Source organism: Danaus plexippus (genome assembly GCF_018135715.1).
Source record: "Danaus plexippus chromosome 16 unlocalized genomic scaffold, MEX_DaPlex mxdp_31, whole genome shotgun sequence".
In the NCBI taxonomy this organism is placed as follows: domain Eukaryota; kingdom Metazoa; phylum Arthropoda; class Insecta; order Lepidoptera; family Nymphalidae; genus Danaus; species Danaus plexippus.
Window position 1 is genome coordinate 2,639,050 of NW_026869852.1, and position 18,921 is coordinate 2,657,970.

Below are 18,921 nucleotides of genomic sequence, written 5' to 3' on the forward strand. Positions count from 1 at the left end.
TCGCTTCCCAAAGAGAAAATAATGTCACTCGTCACTACTTGAAGGCATCTCAGAACTTTCAGATTCTTAGCACTGTAAAGAGCCCCTCCAGTGCAAAATATAACAATGTGGGACTCAGGTTCATCAACCGTACGTGTATTTATAGAGACTAAATCTTTCTAGAGCAACAAAGACGATATTAATAGCACTGTGTTAAGGCAACTGTAGTTACTCTGAGCAACTTCCTACTCAATCAAAGTAGTTGAATTGAAAGCCGACTTTGGATGGAGGGTATGATCTCCCCTATCAGCGGCTCTTACGGTTTTCCTGAGGTGAAAGTGTAAGGCATCCCTGCCCCAATCTAGATGACTGTGGACCTAACCATCGGTCGTAAGGCGTTAGAGATATTCCTATTCATCTACATCTCTGGACAGTTATCTACACTGTTCTGGAGTCAGGCTAGATCATTGTAGATAACTGCCCGTAGATGACGCTGCGGGCTGGCGGTTAGTCCTCCTACCAAGACAATCAAGTAGTCAGCATAACTAACCTCGTAATAAATAAGGTGTTCAACTTAAGCTTAGTGACTGCTCTGTCATCTTCTGCATGTGGTAATAGATTTTCTTCTCTGCATAGTGATACGTGCTACGTGTAGTTAGACCGTATATTCTACCTGGCCTGTTGCTTAACAAGCCTGACACTAATGCACGGTTCAACACCAACAATAGCCAATACTAGAAACCCCTTCGGTGTCGGGGGGAGTCGGAGGACTTCAATAACTCTATCTACTAGACCTTTAAATTTAAGGTACACAGTAACCGTGCGGGAACAGAAGCTGAGCGCCCAGCCATGATGGCGGGCACAAGTAATCAGATATATTTGGTTTGCCACCAAACTAATATGCGTCGTCTTAGTAGTGTCAATACAAAGCTGTTCCAAGCTGACCAGTCACATTCCGTCACTGAAGTCGGGTCATAATGAAATGAAACAAATTAAGTTAATCATATTTATTTTTGACTAGTTTTCGTTTTTTTATTACATATTTGTAATTCACTTAAAATTTAACAATAAGTATCTAGAGCCTCACGAGCGATATCAACAAACGTCGCAAACAGAGAGAGACCTCGCAAAAATGTGTTCAACGGACTCTTCACAGATCAAATGTTAGTAAGTACCATGAGGAGGAGTGCGGCGAGGCACACACCTGTACCCACAACACATACACCTAGAGTCCGGGGCGGAGTGTAGAGTATAGAGCGTAGAGTCACTTAAAACTATCTGAATGATTATAATGATGAGAAATATTTAACGTTTATATAACACACGAACCTTATAACATATGAAGGACGGCGTATTACAACCGACCAACGAGCGATGACCTCCGACACTAATACATTTATATAATATGTAGAGTTTAAAACAGTTTTGTGCCGACAACATTCAATACAAAGTAACGGTAGACCTAAGACTACATGTACAGAGAAGGTCGGCCCGCCACGCGCAGTCACGGCGGGCGGCGGACGACATTCATCGAAAATCCTAACTTCATAGAAAAATACATTCTAAATATAATAGAAAATAAGCGTCGCCTCCGAGCGCGGGGCGACGTCGGTATAACACAGTGAACTAGCGTCCTGAGTGGGGCGCGGCCCTCCTCCACACATATAGTCTGGGTTACGTCAAGCCGGAGCGGTGTAGGTGCCGGGCGCCGGCCGCGTGTGTGTGTGCGAGGCGCGTGAGGACGTGTCGGAACACTCAGCTGGCGGTGTGTGCGGGCCGCCCGCCCCCCGCGCCCCCCGCGCCGGCCGCCGCCCGCCTGTCCAGGTATCTCCTCCTGGCCGCCGCCAGCAGCGCCTCCTTCCGTCTCCGCAGCGTGTCCTCTCTCTCCGCCGCCACCGAGGAGAACCCCTCCGTGCTGGAACACGTCTTTCGTTTATCTCCTATCGCCGTGTCGCGCTACTCGCGTGGCGTTCGTGTGTTTCCTCGCGTTACCTGTGGTATCCGACGTGCGGGGTGTGCGTCTGTATGGGGGCCACGATGGCGGGGGTCGCCAGCGGGACGGGCGGGGCGTGTGCGGGGGGTGGCGAGGGCGAGGGCGGGGGCGGGGGCGGCGGCAGTCTGCCCTCCAGTATGTTGTGTACGGTGACGTCCGGCGAGCGCGAGCGAGCCAGGTCCGCCATCACGGCCTCGCGACCGTACTGAGGGAACACTGCCAACACCTGCAACACACACATACAAACATTAAACAGTGTATTCACCACCACTGGGTGTGGTCTTTGGTTCAATGATAAAGTCGCGTCTTGTGGGTGGTGTTCCGCGGGTGTTTCGTGTGTGTCGTACCTGGTCCACCATATCGTCAAGAGGCGGCGCGTCCCTGACCCGCGTCACCTCCACCGAGAAGCTCGGCAGCCACGACACGTACCGGGAGCCTGGACACGGACAGAGTCACGGGTTAACATACAGTGAGCGAGACAGGCGGGCGCCGCTGACGTCATCACCTGACGTGCTCCAGGGGAAATACTTCACGTGTCGGAGCAGGCAGCAGGCGCCGAGGAGCGCGACCAACACCAGCGCCGCCCCCACGACGGCGCGCGCGAGCATGAGAGAACATCGGACTATCACCACCGATACTGCGTCCGGATCATTTTCGCGAGTCCCTCTCTGTCAGTCAGATTGACGGCTGATTGATTGACAGCTCACGACTGATTCGGAAATAGAACTCGGCTCGTTCAAGAAGGTCCTCTGTCACACACTACGGAGGTGACACTCGCTTGTTACGCACGCGCTACGTATTACAAAACAAATGAACATCGCCGCGCGACATCGCTGTATGGCTAAATGAAATAAATGTCACATAACCAGTGACGTTGCTGACTCCCGGAACCAACACCCGGCCGTGTGAACCAGGAGACTCCTGATACCACCCAAGCTGTGGAATGGGATTACTATCCTAAACTCGGGACCATCATGTAGTCTTAGGTATAGTATGAATTTTAATATGTAATTCTTATTATAATATACACATAAGTATGTCTCGCAGTGTCCCGGAACCTCCGGTCGCCACTCTATATAATCACTCACTTCACGCGTCATGTATATTCTATATATGTAAGCGGTATTATGACCTTTCCTTTGCTGTCGTTGTGGGTGACGTCACTCACCGTCAAAGTGGAACAGATGGTTGTGTGTGGCGTCGAGACCCATGGTGGCGGCGGGCGTGAGGGGCGCGAGGGGTGCGAGGGGTGCGGCGGGCGAGGGTGCGGGCCGAGCCTGCAGCGAGCGCCGGCACGTGGGACAGGACGCGTCCTGCTGCACCCAGCGACACAGGCACGAGCTGACACACAACACACATCATTCAAACTAAACGTTAATGTAATGTTCCTAGCTTCCCCCACTCCAGCAACAGATGGCGCTACCGACATGATAATTTACATGAACAAAAAGTATGTTGTACACCTCAGGCGATGGAAATGCTTTGATATTGAATAGATAACTTATTAGTTGAGTGCCAGCGAGGGCGCGACCACCTCGTGGAGCGTGTCATATACTGACTTGTGGAAGAGATGTTTGCAGGGCAGTTTCCTGGCCTCGGTCATGGGTTCCCAGCAGATGGCGCACTTGTCCTCGTGTTTCATCACCTCCTCTACGCTGGCCATCGGGTAGCTGCAACCAACAACACACGTGTGAGGAGCGTCTCTCAAACCTCTCCATCCTGTATACTGTAATGTCTTCAGTGACTTGGTACTGGTCATTCTGTCTTTAAATATTCTAAAGTATTTATTCTATATTATAACAGTACAAAATATGTATCATAATATTCGATTATTATATATAACACAAGTATCATCTCTTCTGCCAACAGTCTGTACGTCATATATTTCCTTCCGCCCCACGTCTCATGTTGTTCCAAGCGACGCCATCACACTGACATCAGTGTTCTGGTAGCTCGGTTCTCTCTCGGAACACTTTACAGGTTGCAGGCGTTATTATTGGAGCCCTGTATTTTCCTGTCTGTCGCCTTCTCGTCACAGGTCGTCTTTTCTCTTAAGACTCGTCAAAGGAAATCTTACTGGATGAGTTAATACAGAGTCCCAGGAGGAGGAGGAGGTGGAGGAGGGGGAGGAGGAGCTATTAAAGATCCATTACAACCTATTAGATGTGAAGATCATTAAACCCTTCGCGTGACAGACGACGGCTCCTGTAATGAACTTAACGACTTGTGTCATTACACAATAATATAATTACTCTCACTGTGCTCCGTTTAATGGTTAAGTATTCAATTAGGGGGTTATTCATTATGGGCGCGTGTGTGCATGTTAGCGTGAGAGTGCGTGTGTGTGTACTGACTGTTTGGTCATGTGAGTGGAAAGGGCGGTGTAGAGGCGGTGCCTCCTGAGTCGCGCGAGCAGGGCGTGCAGCAGATGCCTCAGCTGCATGAGCAGCACCAGCGACGCCATGGACACCACCACGTTACTGTACACCACCATGTGACACACGTGACACGTCTCCACCACCAGGGACACCGACTGGGAACATTACACACACATCACCCTCGGTGAGTTGATATAGAAACGAGCCTTAGATGACAACAGGACTCGAGACGTGCGCTTGAAAGATATAAAACTTGAAACAGACGAACAAACAGCCAAGTTCTGAGTACAGCATGTTTACGTGTTGGGGTTATTGGGATGCAGTCATTTCTGAATATTATTTTTCTTATATTTTTCCTTCCTTATAATTTCCTCTTCGTCGTTATGATGATCAACAACCAAACTTATTCAAGGTATCGTTAGTAATTCTTTTAAAGTTATCAATTCAAGGTATTTTTAAATTTGAGTTTCCTATGATTCAGCAAAGAAATGATATATTTGTGTGAGTGAGGAAATTATTTGTCTATATCTATCTGTGTGTGTGTGTTTGTGTATACATACATCGAATGCTAGATGTGTGTAGTAGGCTGTGGCGCCGGCGGCGTCCGCGTTCCTCGCCCTGAGCGTGTAGCGAGCCATCACGTGCAGCGTGGGGACCGCCACTAGTAGGCACTACACATACAGACATACACACGCTAATGACGTCAACTTCACAGACACAATGTGTGGGGAGGTATAGTGTTGTGTGGTGAGGTGTACCTCAGCGATCATGAAGGCGAAGGTGTCCCTGCCGGCAGCCAGGCCCCAAGTGACCGCGGCAGCCGCGAGCCCCCCGGCCGCTAGCAACATGCCCGCCAGCAAACACAGCAGACGAACGACCGCCCCCCGGGACACGCTGGCCGACGAGGACAGCTGCCAAAACAACACGTATTACTATCAGCCGGCGTGCTCCAACATCTTATTCAATGTTTCATTTTGAATATAACAATCAGCATGAACTCGAACAGTCGGCCATCTTTTAATGAATATCAAAGTAAAATGTTTGAGGAAATTCTCTATATATTCCTTATTATTACAATTCGCTGCCCCTGAGAAAATCTTGAATGCCTCGAGGTATCTCACTGTTGCCGGTGTACCTCCGACTATATTATGCTTATATAAATCTCGCTATTTCCACTCAAATTCTCATATGAAATAGTTCATGTAAATATTAATTAAAATTATCTTTTTAAAACTACTTAGATAAGAATTCTCCCACAAAATTACGATAAAAAAATTGATTATATGTGACTTTGTCTGATGTTATAATAGATGTATGCGGGTCAATTATTGTTAAGAGATATTTTTAAATTTCAACGTTACTATCGAACCCTGAGTACTCCAATCACGTCGTCACACTGTAGAGAGACACTTTTCACTTACTAATTTAAAAATCTCCGCAGAATCATTTGACGCAGTTAAGTCGAGAACAATACAAAACTTCCATCGCTGTTAATGAACTATAAGATATATATTAATTTAAAAGCCGAATATATATAATAATAAGACAATACTAGCTGAACAATAACATACACACACGTCAAACGGCAGGTCAAATACTGGTTATATATACATATATATTAGCAATCCAAGGTGTATGACCTCTACAGGTTCCTCTTCCTCATTATAACCTATTTCGGGCTCATCCATATGTAACAATTTTATTAACAATAAAACAATAAACTTACGGAAAATTATAAAAAAACATGTGTTTAAAATTAAATCCATCTTATATTACATTGAGCCAATTAGTGTGTAAGTTCTTTGAATTGATTATAGTTTTAATTGGATTGATGCGGTTTAGGAAAAGTACAAGGAAGGCGATATCCAACACGACCTTAGTACTGGTCTCGTTGAGTATCGCGTCCCTATCGTAATGTCTTCATCGGATATCTGAAAGCAGGTCTCACAGCTGTTCGCTAACCACTAGTCTCCAGCGTCATACTACATATTCAGCGTTAGCACTATTTCGTTTATAAATCTTCCCACGTTATAGTATTAACGAAGGCTATTGAGTGAGCGTGAGAGTGCGAGCTTGTGCTAATCACACTATTTAAGGGCTTTGAACTCTATTAGTTTTGGTCAATAAACATAATGTAATTCTAAACAGTATATATTTTTATAGAGTCGGTACGTGAGGTCGATGACATGTTACTAAAACGTAAAGATTACAATTTCGACAATACATGATATCATAAGTGTCGTATACACTAAATTATAATCAGTTCTACAGTAACGTGACTATTACCTACGTATGACTAAAAAATTGTTCCACTAATGTTTAACGAGTACTCACATAGTCGAATCTGTCTTTGCAGAGCTGTCCCAGCAGGTGGAGGAATCCCACGACGGTGAACCATCCGCTCCATAGCAGAACCTCGTCCATGTACTGCACGTTGAGGACGCCGAACACAAAGATGAACTTGTAGAAGACGTAGTTCCAGAACTTGTCCTTCACCCGCTGAGCCTCGGACACACGCAGCCGGCCGAACACCGCGCGCTGGATGGCCAGGCCGAACAGAGCCAGGGAACAGTACGCCATGTTGATCAACGTCTGGAGACAGGTGGAAGAGCTCCATGAATTTACACCCACAAACATATGCTGAATACTAACACACACACACATATATATATAAATATATGAGTGTATTACAGTAATTAATGTATTATAGCCATGTACATGATGTTTATTTATGAAAGATAAGAACATTCATCACCGCTCCCTGACCCCTGGCCCTTGGAGCAGGAGAGTCCGTCTGTCGCTACCAATATTCCGTGATTTCAATCAGATTACAAAATATCTGCTATAAATATTTGTAAGTGATTTGCAATAAAATAAACAGAATAAAAACAAATGTACCGATGTATAGATAAGATTATATACATAATGGAATAGACAGAACTCTTGAAGTTACTCATATTTTTTATTTGCTGGTCAACAATCTCATGAGCTATTATTGAGAAGAAGTAAATAGCCTTATCGGTAGTTGCTTGAAATCATAATCACCCGGAAACAAAATATATTTTCATGTCATTTATCATGACGGTGTGATAACTGTTAATAGCACACCTTATCCTGACCTCGCTTAACCTGGGAACTGTTTTCTAAGTTTTTGTTCTCATTATTTTTTATCAACAAAAAAGTATGCCAGGAAATAAATATGATAAAATTATCTTTTGTTGAATACTATTATTGACGATTAAAATTTAACACGATATATGTTTTCTTTGGATACTTTTATTTTCTCGCTGCAACAAACATGACTCGACAGCATCCCTTACGTCACTGGACCACTTCTTGAAGAACCCCTCAGAGACTCTAGAGCGTCTTTGAACGACATTCTTTAATATGTAGGTATTGAAAATAACTTTAAATAAATGACCTAGATGTTCAATAATCTACTCATTAATCATTTTATATAATGATTTTTATGTGATACAAAGTTTCGTAGAAATATATTTCTATGTAAAATAATTTTTCTCCTTGGATTATTTTGTTCACAATAATCACTTGCGTTCAAATAAAATGTTGTAAACATTATTAGTTACTTGTCTTTTGTGAACGGGAGTACTAGAACAGAACACAAACCTCTGCGTATCTAGTGTTATAGGTAAGACGGCTAACGGAATGTATCGTTTGAATAAAAATTACAACGAAGTATTGTAAACAAGATACCGTAATGAATTAACGGTTCGTCGAACAAAAATGAAACGTGTTAGACACACTACGTTAAGATGAACGTATGTGAGGTCACAGGCCGCACTTAGCAGCTAGCAAGACAAGCATCCGTCTCTTGCATTGAGTTCGCTATGAACATTCCTGTTCCGCAGCACCACAGCATCTGTGACCACATCTCCGCGAGGCGAGCGTTCGTTAAATGTCAAGGGCGTATTGAATGAACATGGCCGGTGTGAGTCCTCGACGTGACTCTTTATATGGAGAAGCTTTAATACATTCCGATCATTATAACATGACTATATCAGCTAGCTGTTGCTAACGGCTTTGTCCGCGCATTAGTTGCTTCAAACTTGCTGCCTATATGACTATCTCAGGACGAGGCTATTTTGATAAAAAAATAGTTTTGAAGATCGGCATCTAAAAAAAATAAGGAGCGTAACAAACATTTAGTAGATTTGAGAACTTCCTACTTTTGAAATCGATTAAAAAGGAGACCTTGTTACTGCTCAAGATATTACCTAAAAGAAAAAATGTCTTCAATATTGAGAAATGCAGCCCTTCCATATACTAGCCGGAATAAACAGACAGACAGACAAAAACTTTTAAAAATGCGGTTTCAAGGTTGGCATTGTATATTGACATAGTTTAGTGAATAGTTGTGACTCAGAAATCATACAAACACTTTAATTTTATTTATTAGCATAAGAGCATATCAGTAAATATTATAAAATAAATAACTCCATAAGATTTTCTTATAAAGTCCGGGTGATTCATGGTGTGGCGAGCGTCATGGGTGTCGAGAGGGCATACACTTTATTTAAGGCCAACTCACACATGCCTCGTAACTTAAAACAAACCACCCAAACACGACGAAGTGAGTGTCGATATAAACAGCTCGGTACCGTACACGATCTAACGGTCTCAAATATTAAAATAAAACTTAAAAGAAAATTAAAATTATTTACAAAATACAAATTATACAATTAATTGTTATCTAACGAGTTGTCCTGAGTTAGGAATAAAGAAAATACAAACGGACACGAAACTCTAAGTTACAATTAATTACCTAATGTGTTACTATTTTTAAATTGTAATTATTATTTAATTGCTTCAGTCATTTCGACCACACTCCCGTGTTAGCTGATTATGATTACATTATACATACACATGATACGTGATATCATCACAGGTTCTCTTCATGTACCACGTCCCAACCAATGTGAAGTGTGAAGCTTGGTTGCAATGAAATTATACATTTATTTCTATTTCAATGATCCTATATATATATATATATATATATATATATATATATATATATATATAGTATAATATTATAAATTATCATATTAATTATTACTATACAACATACATACATATTTTTTTGCATTATTTTCATCAAATACTCATCTCTATCTGCCGTCACTGGTGGTGATCACTTACTTAGCTTTTAGTTAATATGTACTGGAGATATTTGTACATTAATTCTGTCTAATATAAATAAACATTTCCTCGGAACCTTTCGTCAACGCCCAACGCACTCAGGTCACCCGCACGGCTCTCGTTCTGATATATATGAATCGCTTTTAATTATTTATATATGCCAGTGGAATTCTTCTAAAGACATTATATACTGAGAACTAGTTAGTTCATTAAATAGAGAAATTCATAGACTGTCTAAGTTTTAAGAGATTTTTTTTTTCAGATAATAAATTAAATTTAACTGCCTCATATTCAAGATATGGCATAAAAGGTTTCTTCAAAAACAATTCAATTATCACGTGTCAGTGTGAGGAGACTCCGTTGGACACGTGTCCTGTTAAATATATAACCTGTTTAAGGTATTGGCTTTCTGGTTTCTATAAATGTATTCTGATTATGATGAGCTCGTGTGTCACGACAAGCTCGAAATATCAAAAAGTTATGGTGTTATAAACCTCCAAAGATATTCGCTGACCAGTGACAGTGTTTATTGTTTGAGGAAAAGTTTCTACAAAAATACATATATATATATATGTATTTTTGTAGAAACTTTATATATATATATATATATATATATATATATATATATATATATATATATATATATACGAGCGTAAAAAAATAGTATTAACAGAATTTTTTTTTTCTTTTTTATTAAATAACTCATAATTATAATCAGTCAGCGGACAACAACAAGGACTATAATATATATACATATGTATACATATATATATATATATTAAGGGAACTTATTTCTTGTGAGAATAGAAAATTAATGAAACTTATAAGAATTATAACAGATCCGTATAGAAAAAACACGCAAATTGACACTTTTGTGCATTTCATAACAGTTAAAGAAATAACTCGATATTCATACTTTATTTTTCTCTTCATTATACTTAATAAATGTTATTTATACCTCTATTAATAAATAAAATCGAAATGTCTGGTTATAATTATCTGTTCACAGATTTTCAATAAACACATAAAATTACATGCCTCCACACTTAGACCTCCACACTTAGACTGCAATTATTAAAATTTTTGTCCGTCTGTTTGTTCCATCCAATCTCTAGAACGGCTGGACGTATTTCGATCGAAATTTCACTCGCCGGTAGGTATCGTATTAAGGAATAACCAAGGCTACTTTTTAACCGACTTCAAAACGAAGGAAGTTCCAATTCGACTTTATGTCTGTTTGGCGCTGTTCTGAATTCTGAGGTATTTCGACAGTCAGCATATCGATAATAACGGTGTCTCAAAGTCGGTTTAGTACGGGCAGACAACCGCATCCAGCGGCTGTTATATAGTAGGTACGATTATTAATGAGAATACTTATATATATATATTTTCATTTTATCATCTCCATAATTGTCAGGTGACATGTTTATAACATTCGACGTATTTTAACGATTTTTACGACTTTTTTTTTAATTATTAATAAAAATTTTATTGGTTTGTTCATTAAATTAATTGGTATATATATGCTCGGACATCAAGAAATGTTAAGTATCTTTGGTGATCTGGAGATGAGTATATATCTGGTGGCATTCATTGAATTCCACGAATGCTGAAAAATATAATTTAATTTTGGCCATGGCTCTCTACATCTTAAATCTCAAGCAAAGTTACATTTAATGAAAAAAACAGAATTATTGGTTTATTTTTATTACATAAGCCTCTGACTTTATATATTTGTCCAAACCAAACGACCTTGTTGGTTATCCCACTTGGTTTCACTTTATCACTTCTCTGCGTCACTAGATCAAAGACTTCATAAATTATTTACAATCGCCTGTACATTCTATGGACGACTTCTCCCACAAAACACTCATGAAACGAGGAACTTGTTGAAGGTGCACGCGATAAAACTATTTATAACAAAGTGAGCCAAACTGTTGAACAACATTAATTTAGTCTTGAAAGCCGTGAAAATCAATTGAATAAGCTTCTATTATTTAAGTATAAATTACTGTTGGATATCGAACAAGCGTATCTACCGCATATTACAGCATTTAAAGTTAATCTAAATTGTATGTCAAAGGTTGCACGTGTGGACTTTCCGTCGTGAGCACTTCCTCGTTAATCAAAGAGAAGATACAAGCAAACTTTTGTTCGTTAATAAATCGTCTCATATAAAGTATTCGCGTTGATTATCGAATGTGCGTCGGGAAACGCCACGCATGTATTTCGTATGTTGTAATGTTTAAGTAGATCAGATCCTATATTTGTTAAGCGATTCCTTTACGAGTTCACTGTACGTATGTTGTCATAATAAAATATCTTCGATCTAACTTTTATACATCAAAAGAATATTTGTCTCACCAAAATATGACATTACTGAAGTATCACATGTACTGGAGAGTGTGGAATAAAATTGTATGCTGTTGTACACTTGATAAGTACCGGTTTGATATCACCAACCGACTTAGTTTTCTCTCGTTCCTATTTACATGAAGCCTGGCTAAATTGCATCATTTATATAAAGAGTCTTCAGAGAATTGTTTTCGTGTATCGTGTTTGTGATTCAGCGTTATTAATTTTATACGATGTTTACAATGATAACGGCCAACGACGGTGTTGTCAAACCCTGGCAAACAAACAGCGTGGCCCTGCCAAAATATGTACCGGCGCAGTGCTCACGTTTCAGATATTAAAATGTGTTTTACCATTTCCAAACACATACACACACACACACACATACACATACATATATATATAACATTGTGAAAGATATTGTACATCAATAAATATTATAACATTCGAAATTATATAAGCGTATTATAAAGGGTTTAATAGAATTAAAACACCTCAGACAACACAACAAGTAACGTTATCTTTTTAGTAATATACATACATACATACGTTACGTCGGTTTCTTTATACTTATTAAATTCCTTATTATATATTTTTATGCTATCATCGACCCCGCGCCAGTCTTAACGGTCGGACGTTGACACTTCACGTACTATCAGTTACAAACTAAAAATATCGATGAATTCAAAACTGAGAGAAAAAAAAAAATTAAAAAAGAGGATACATTTATAAACGGTTTTAATCGAAGAAATAGGTTTTGGTTTTATTCATAAAGTATAATTTAATGCTTCAATAAGAAACATACTCAAAGTGTAATTCGGTATAAATAGACATGATAAATTAAATTATTGTTTACCAATCTATCGATGTCCATATGGGACATCACTATCTATGTATTATTTACAGACCTTATCTTAATCCGTTTTTATCGCGTTTAAGGATGTCTTTGTTTATTATTAGATAAATAGTATCTACAGATATAATTAAAAACAAAGTCTTCGTCTCTTATTGATGCCCTTGGTTAACGCGCGCGGTACCCTCATTAATAACAAAGGTAGAATGAAGCTCGTGTTTATTTCGATAGTATCTCATTCAATAAATGTATTAATAGATTAATAATTATAATTTTAAAACACGAGGTCATCATAGATATCATATCATAGAAGAAAATGATGTCTAACTATAATAGGATATAGTTATCTTCCGGAACTCAATAGAGTTTTCATGTGACGTAACGTTTACCTTTTACACTGCTTCATTATGATACAGGAGACAACATAATATTATATAAAAATATAAACTATCTAACAGATAACCAGTTAGGGAGTTATATAATACTTTCACTTTTACTTTCGACCGTAGTCTATGTGGTATATGTGTGTGTGTGTGTGTGTGTGTGTGTGTGTGTGTGTGTGTGTGTGTGTGTGTACCGTCATCCACCTCACACACGCACACTACACAACTGTATCCTGAGAATAAAATACATTCGATAATATAAACCGGTCGACCTTTCACTTCGTGTTTCATAAAAAGCTCTCGAAACTTCTTTCTATTTGACGCTGAATTAAATAGTTTTTGATTCCCCCTTCACTTGATAATGAGATGTCCAGAGCGAAGAGTATGCAATGGACTAGATGCTATTTGAAGGATATCTTGATTATTCATTAGCTTACATCAGTTATAATCCCAATATACACTTAGTTTATTACTAAACGTAGACCTCTTCCATAACACGATACTGAGTTCAATCTCCACCCTTTCTCGAACCTTCCCCTCCATTTTATAAATGTCATCAAGATAAGGAAGAATATTTAAAAAAAAAAAATCCGGCGATAATTATTTGGCTGTTCGGTTATACCCTTCACTCTAATTAATAGTAACATAAAATGGAAAGCATAACTTTGAACGGAAGACGGTAGCTGTACGGTAAATTACCTTCGCCTCTGAACATGGCGGCAGAAAAAATGTGATCATACGGTCAACTGACATGCTTATTAGATAAAAATAAAATATGTATAATCAACTATTATATACCACAAACAATATTATGAACAATGTTTTATTTAAAAAGGATAATTCGTTGTCTAACTCTTACGCAATATTTCGAGATGAATCTAAATTTGTCTAAACTTAAAAACGTCTAATTTCTTATAGACAAGAGTATTTAAAAAATATCACCACGCAATACTAAATTACTATTAATATATTATTTTTTTATTATAAGAAAATGTTGGTGGAAGTTGTTCATTAATATTGAAGTTATAATTGAACCGACCACAATGTTAGTGTTTTTTTATTTTATTTTTAAAACATTTCCTATCCATTGTGTAATGTCCGTGGTACGGCCGTGGCAGTAAGCGGCCCGCGAGGTCGACTGTTAATATGGACATAATACATAGTGAACCAAAAATATTTATAAGCTTACAAGAACATTCTGAAAGGTCAACAATATACATACATTAAATAAATATTTATATATAAAGATAAAAATAATAAGTACCGAACACTGTGTCATTAAAAGACGTGACATTAAAACGATACCAAACACATTTTTGTGTAAAAATAAAAATGTGTTTTTTTTTTTATTACTTCGGAAACGTGCTGAACATTTATACATACATTCATTTTAAAGAAGGCTGTATATATTTCATATCCCAATTGTTGTTTGCTATGCCCTTAATATATTATACCTTCTAATTTACACAGCATTGGATCAAAAGGATTTCAACTTAAGATCAACAAAGGATTATAACATCCAAAATCAGCTATCAGAACAGCAGATGAATCAAAAAAGAAAATTCTAAATTTAAAAAACGTAATATGACAAAAAAATACCTAAATACGATATATGTAAAGCCTACAATTATATAAAGTAGGTTAAACCATACTAACAGTTCATTTAGAATATTTACCGTTAAATATTATTATTAAGGATAATATTTTATAAGCGACTGAGCGCGACTGTTATTACCTATTCCGCTAAATTTGGTAAAATAAACTTTCCCTGCTTTGAATGTATGTAGTCGTCATGAGATATCAGTTAAGCCAATAATCTAAACATTATATATATATATATTTATTTTCAATTATTAAATTGTATGGAATTATAAGATGAATTCCTTAAAGTGAGTGATGTGTGTCAAGGTCAGCCAGCAGCTCGACCAGTGATATCATTTACACTGTGATATAATATATAGATGAAGTGTTCCATTAATACACAACACCAGTCAGGGCGAACCACTGTAATGATGCCGTGTATTAATATTAAAACACCGATACACACACATACACACATACACACACACAGATATGTATTTATATTATACTATAAAAACTAATGTGAGAAATTCTATCGTATATAGAGTGTATCGTATATAGAGAGTATAGTTTATACATATTATTAAAATTGCCGCTTTTTACTAAATGCATGTGGATATATACACAGTGTAGGCCTAAATTCGTTTTTTTTTTTAATATTGTCTGTCCGTTTGCTCCGACCAATCTTTGAAACGTCTGGACCATTTTTGACGAGACTTTCACTGGTTTATAGCTGATGTAGCGAGGTATAACTTGGCTATTTTTATTTAAGAAAAAACAACATGTACATATTTTTTTTATTAAAAACTAATATTTCCTGCGGAAGAGGTCGCGGGCACAGCTAGTATTAATAATATTATTATGACTCAGTGTAGTTTACAGTTAGTATCGAGTGTGTTGATCCTGTGTGAGTGTTATTTTGTTAGCTGATTATCATTTATAATATAAGCGAAACGGTTCCAACCCGCGAGGCGTTGTTCATTCTGTTTGCTTTCTTGTTATAATTAAAAATAAACAATTTTATATATTATCGTGACCTAGTGATCGAACTGCTATAGGGTATAGGGCTTGAGCTTTTGAAAAAAAATATTAATAATTTTAAATAAAAGAACCGTCGTGTTTAGAAATAAGAAAAGAACTGAATGTCTGTTATAATAATGTAGAGACGTTAGGATAATGGACACTATGAGTAGTCTGAATATACGTCGAATAAGCGAAGAAAGACGCAAAAAATAGTTTCATAACAAGTCCGTATATACGAACGTTGTTAATTCAGGAAAATCGAAAGTACTCATATTAGACATGAAAATATTGGAAGACGTAGTATTTAAAAAATAATTAGAAAAAATAATCACAAAGTTACAAAATATATTTGGAATAATATAGACCAGGCAGAAATATTCTTAGTTAATTACATGACCTAGTGAAAAATATATAATGTGTTTAGGTTGCAAGTACGATTACAATTGTTCCTGATATAGAACTATAACTTACCACAAACACACGCAATAAAAGTATATCAAAAGTTATTTTAAGCCTGTATGAGAACCAGAAACTCTATCAAGTCTTAAGCACAGTTTTGTTTCTGTTCAACGTTTTTTACACAAAATTATTAATAAAATATTCTAATCCCCGCATCCAAAACATAAGGGGACATCTCAAACAGTGACAGTATGATCATTACTAAAACTATAAATCGTAAAAATAAAGTTAACCTTTCATTGTCATTGTGTACCTGGGACATTCACTTTCGAAGATATTTGTACTGAATTAAACTAATATTTTTTGGTTTATACCACGCGTATTTTATTATTTTAATAACTACATGCTCCCGACGTTTCGGTTACTTTTCAGCAACCGTGATCACGGGCAGACGAGATGTAACCGAAACGTTGGTAGTATGTAGTTTTTAATAAAATACGCGAAGTATAATTCGAAAAATATTAGTTTCATTTTAATAAATACTCGCGAAAGTCTTACATCTCATTACATTGATACTCAGTTTGGATTAAATATTGACCAGAGCTTAATGTAAGCAATGCTCAATAATGTCACCCTCTGGCCACTGGCAGGTGTCCAGACACTGTACTTTATATTTATAACAATTAATACCTAGATTGTATAGTACATGTCTCAGTACAGGTGTTGAAGGTTTAACCGTTGCAGCACGGAGAAACTTGAACACAAGGAAACTGAGATGTATGAAATCCTTTGATATGCGGCAAACCAGTGACCCAATACGTTTCACTGTAGAAAAGTTTCAGTGTGGGTGAAGTAATAATAGACAAGTTAATTAGCGGTTAAGTATTGAATAACATAAGAGAAAATCACTCAGCATCTACAGAGGAGCCTAGCAATATTTTGATAACCATTAACAACAACAGAGTGAGGAAAAAGTATAAAATAAAATATTAAGAAAATATGTTTCCAATAGAGAGAAGAGTAAAAAAAATTGTAAAAAATCAAGAATTCTAACAGATTACTCAATACATTGAGTTAATAGTGGCTGTGATAGCTGAGAAATATTTACAAATAAAACAATCATTTAATGTGCCAACTGGCAGCTTTAGATTGCGTCAGGTCAGATGGATGAAGACATAAGTTGAGTGTGCATTAAAAAATAACAGAATATATAATTGCTTGAATTATGTAGAATTAATACAGGAATTCATAGTTGAATAATCCTTGGCTCAGTGACCTTCTCACAGCTATGCTGTTTGGAATAAGGTCATTATATAATTTAAGTAACATTCAAAAAATATTCTCCTAATATTATTAAAAACAAAATCCTTATATATAATACCAGTTTTACTGAAATATATTTATATATTTTATTCAACTTTCATAATAAGGTTTTCTGGTTTTAAACCTTTGAAATGTAAGGACTTGACTATATCCACATGTAGATTTATAAAATACATTATGAAATAATGCAATGATTGTTATGAAATTGGGTTTCAGAACATATATCTATTTAATTAGCATAGTTTTTTTTTTAAAGATTTTATTATCTGTTATTTTTTTTTTAATTTAAAAAATATTGTTCAGTGCAATAACAGACAAAAAAGGAATATCTACAAGGAAGTCTCAGTCTTACTTGAACTGAAATTCCAACTATAACAGGTATTTTCTAAATAAAGAGTAAAAATATGCCTCCTACTATAAAAATATAACAGACCTAGAATAATACTCTTTATAACTTACTTCATGTATTACTAAATAGGGTTTGCAACGAGAAATAACTAACAGAAACCAGTTTCATATCAATTAAAATACTAGTGTTAGAAATATCTACTTAAATAACATACTACCAGCATTTCCTACTGTATTATAAACAGAATTTTTTTGTCTATAAATAATTTTAGGATTTTGCACTACATTCAAGGACTGATTTAAAAAAAAATCATAGACTGGAATAAGAAAGATAATTAATGTTTATTTTTATTTATTGGTCTTTTTTTAAAAATGTATAATACATTTTACTATGGAAAGAAAATCGTAGCTCATATGCAATAATTCTTATATTAATTGTTCATTTTTTCTGATAAATATTATATATTTATTACTTTCCTAAACTTACCCACATACAAAGCGGCTCCTGCATCATAAAGGTCATAACTTCCATGAACTGATCGGAAACATTTTTGGAGCCAGCAGTGAGCTCGCCCGCAGCCAAACTATCTGGTTGCACCATCTTTACTTCATCGTGAGAAATTGCCGATTCCTCGCGCTGGAGAGTCGCATTTACCTTCCAGCTGGGGTCACTAGTTACACATATAGCATAATACACGGCTACTGACAATAGTAAAACACTTCCCGCCGAGTAAACCTTGAGATTCGGCAAGGGCAGCCTATCCACTAGTGTCACAGGCATTTTGTTAATACAAAATATACTATTATTTCAATTTAACACCAGCCTGCTGCTTTTTGTTCAATGACATTGAATAATGAAAAGTTCACAATTAAATTTTTATAAAAATTACACGACCGAAAACAACAACAACAACACTTTCAATAACAATCAAGTGAGCAAAGCGGTCGCGCGTGATAAATTGTCATTATTTATTTACGTTAATACTATAAGAGGAAGTAGGCTGCAAAATGACCCGTAAAGAGACTTGATAATCGATACGATTTCGTTATCGATTTTTTTAAATATTTTGCCAATAAAACTAAAAATAATTTAAAAAACATTAAAATAAAACCTAATTATTATGTGTAAAATTTATACAAATAATAATT

General features: G+C 36.9%; 1 protein-coding gene across 1 annotated transcript; it reads right to left on the minus strand.

Annotated features, from left to right (window-relative positions):
- Positions 1–971: 971 nt before the first annotated feature.
- LOC116771703 (E3 ubiquitin-protein ligase AMFR-like) lies at positions 972–18,766 on the minus strand. Its single transcript, XM_032663626.2, has 10 exons — positions 18,260–18,766; positions 6,685–6,942; positions 5,109–5,261; positions 4,911–5,021; positions 4,327–4,505; positions 3,532–3,642; positions 3,141–3,313; positions 2,320–2,408; positions 1,972–2,198; positions 972–1,894 (listed from the first exon to the last, which is right to left on the minus strand). The coding sequence occupies exons 1-10, from the start codon at positions 18,551–18,553 to the stop codon at positions 1,735–1,737; spliced, it is 1,755 nt and encodes a 584-aa protein (XP_032519517.2). The 5' UTR covers positions 18,554–18,766; the 3' UTR covers positions 972–1,734.
- Between the last annotated feature and the right edge of the window lie 155 nt (positions 18,767–18,921).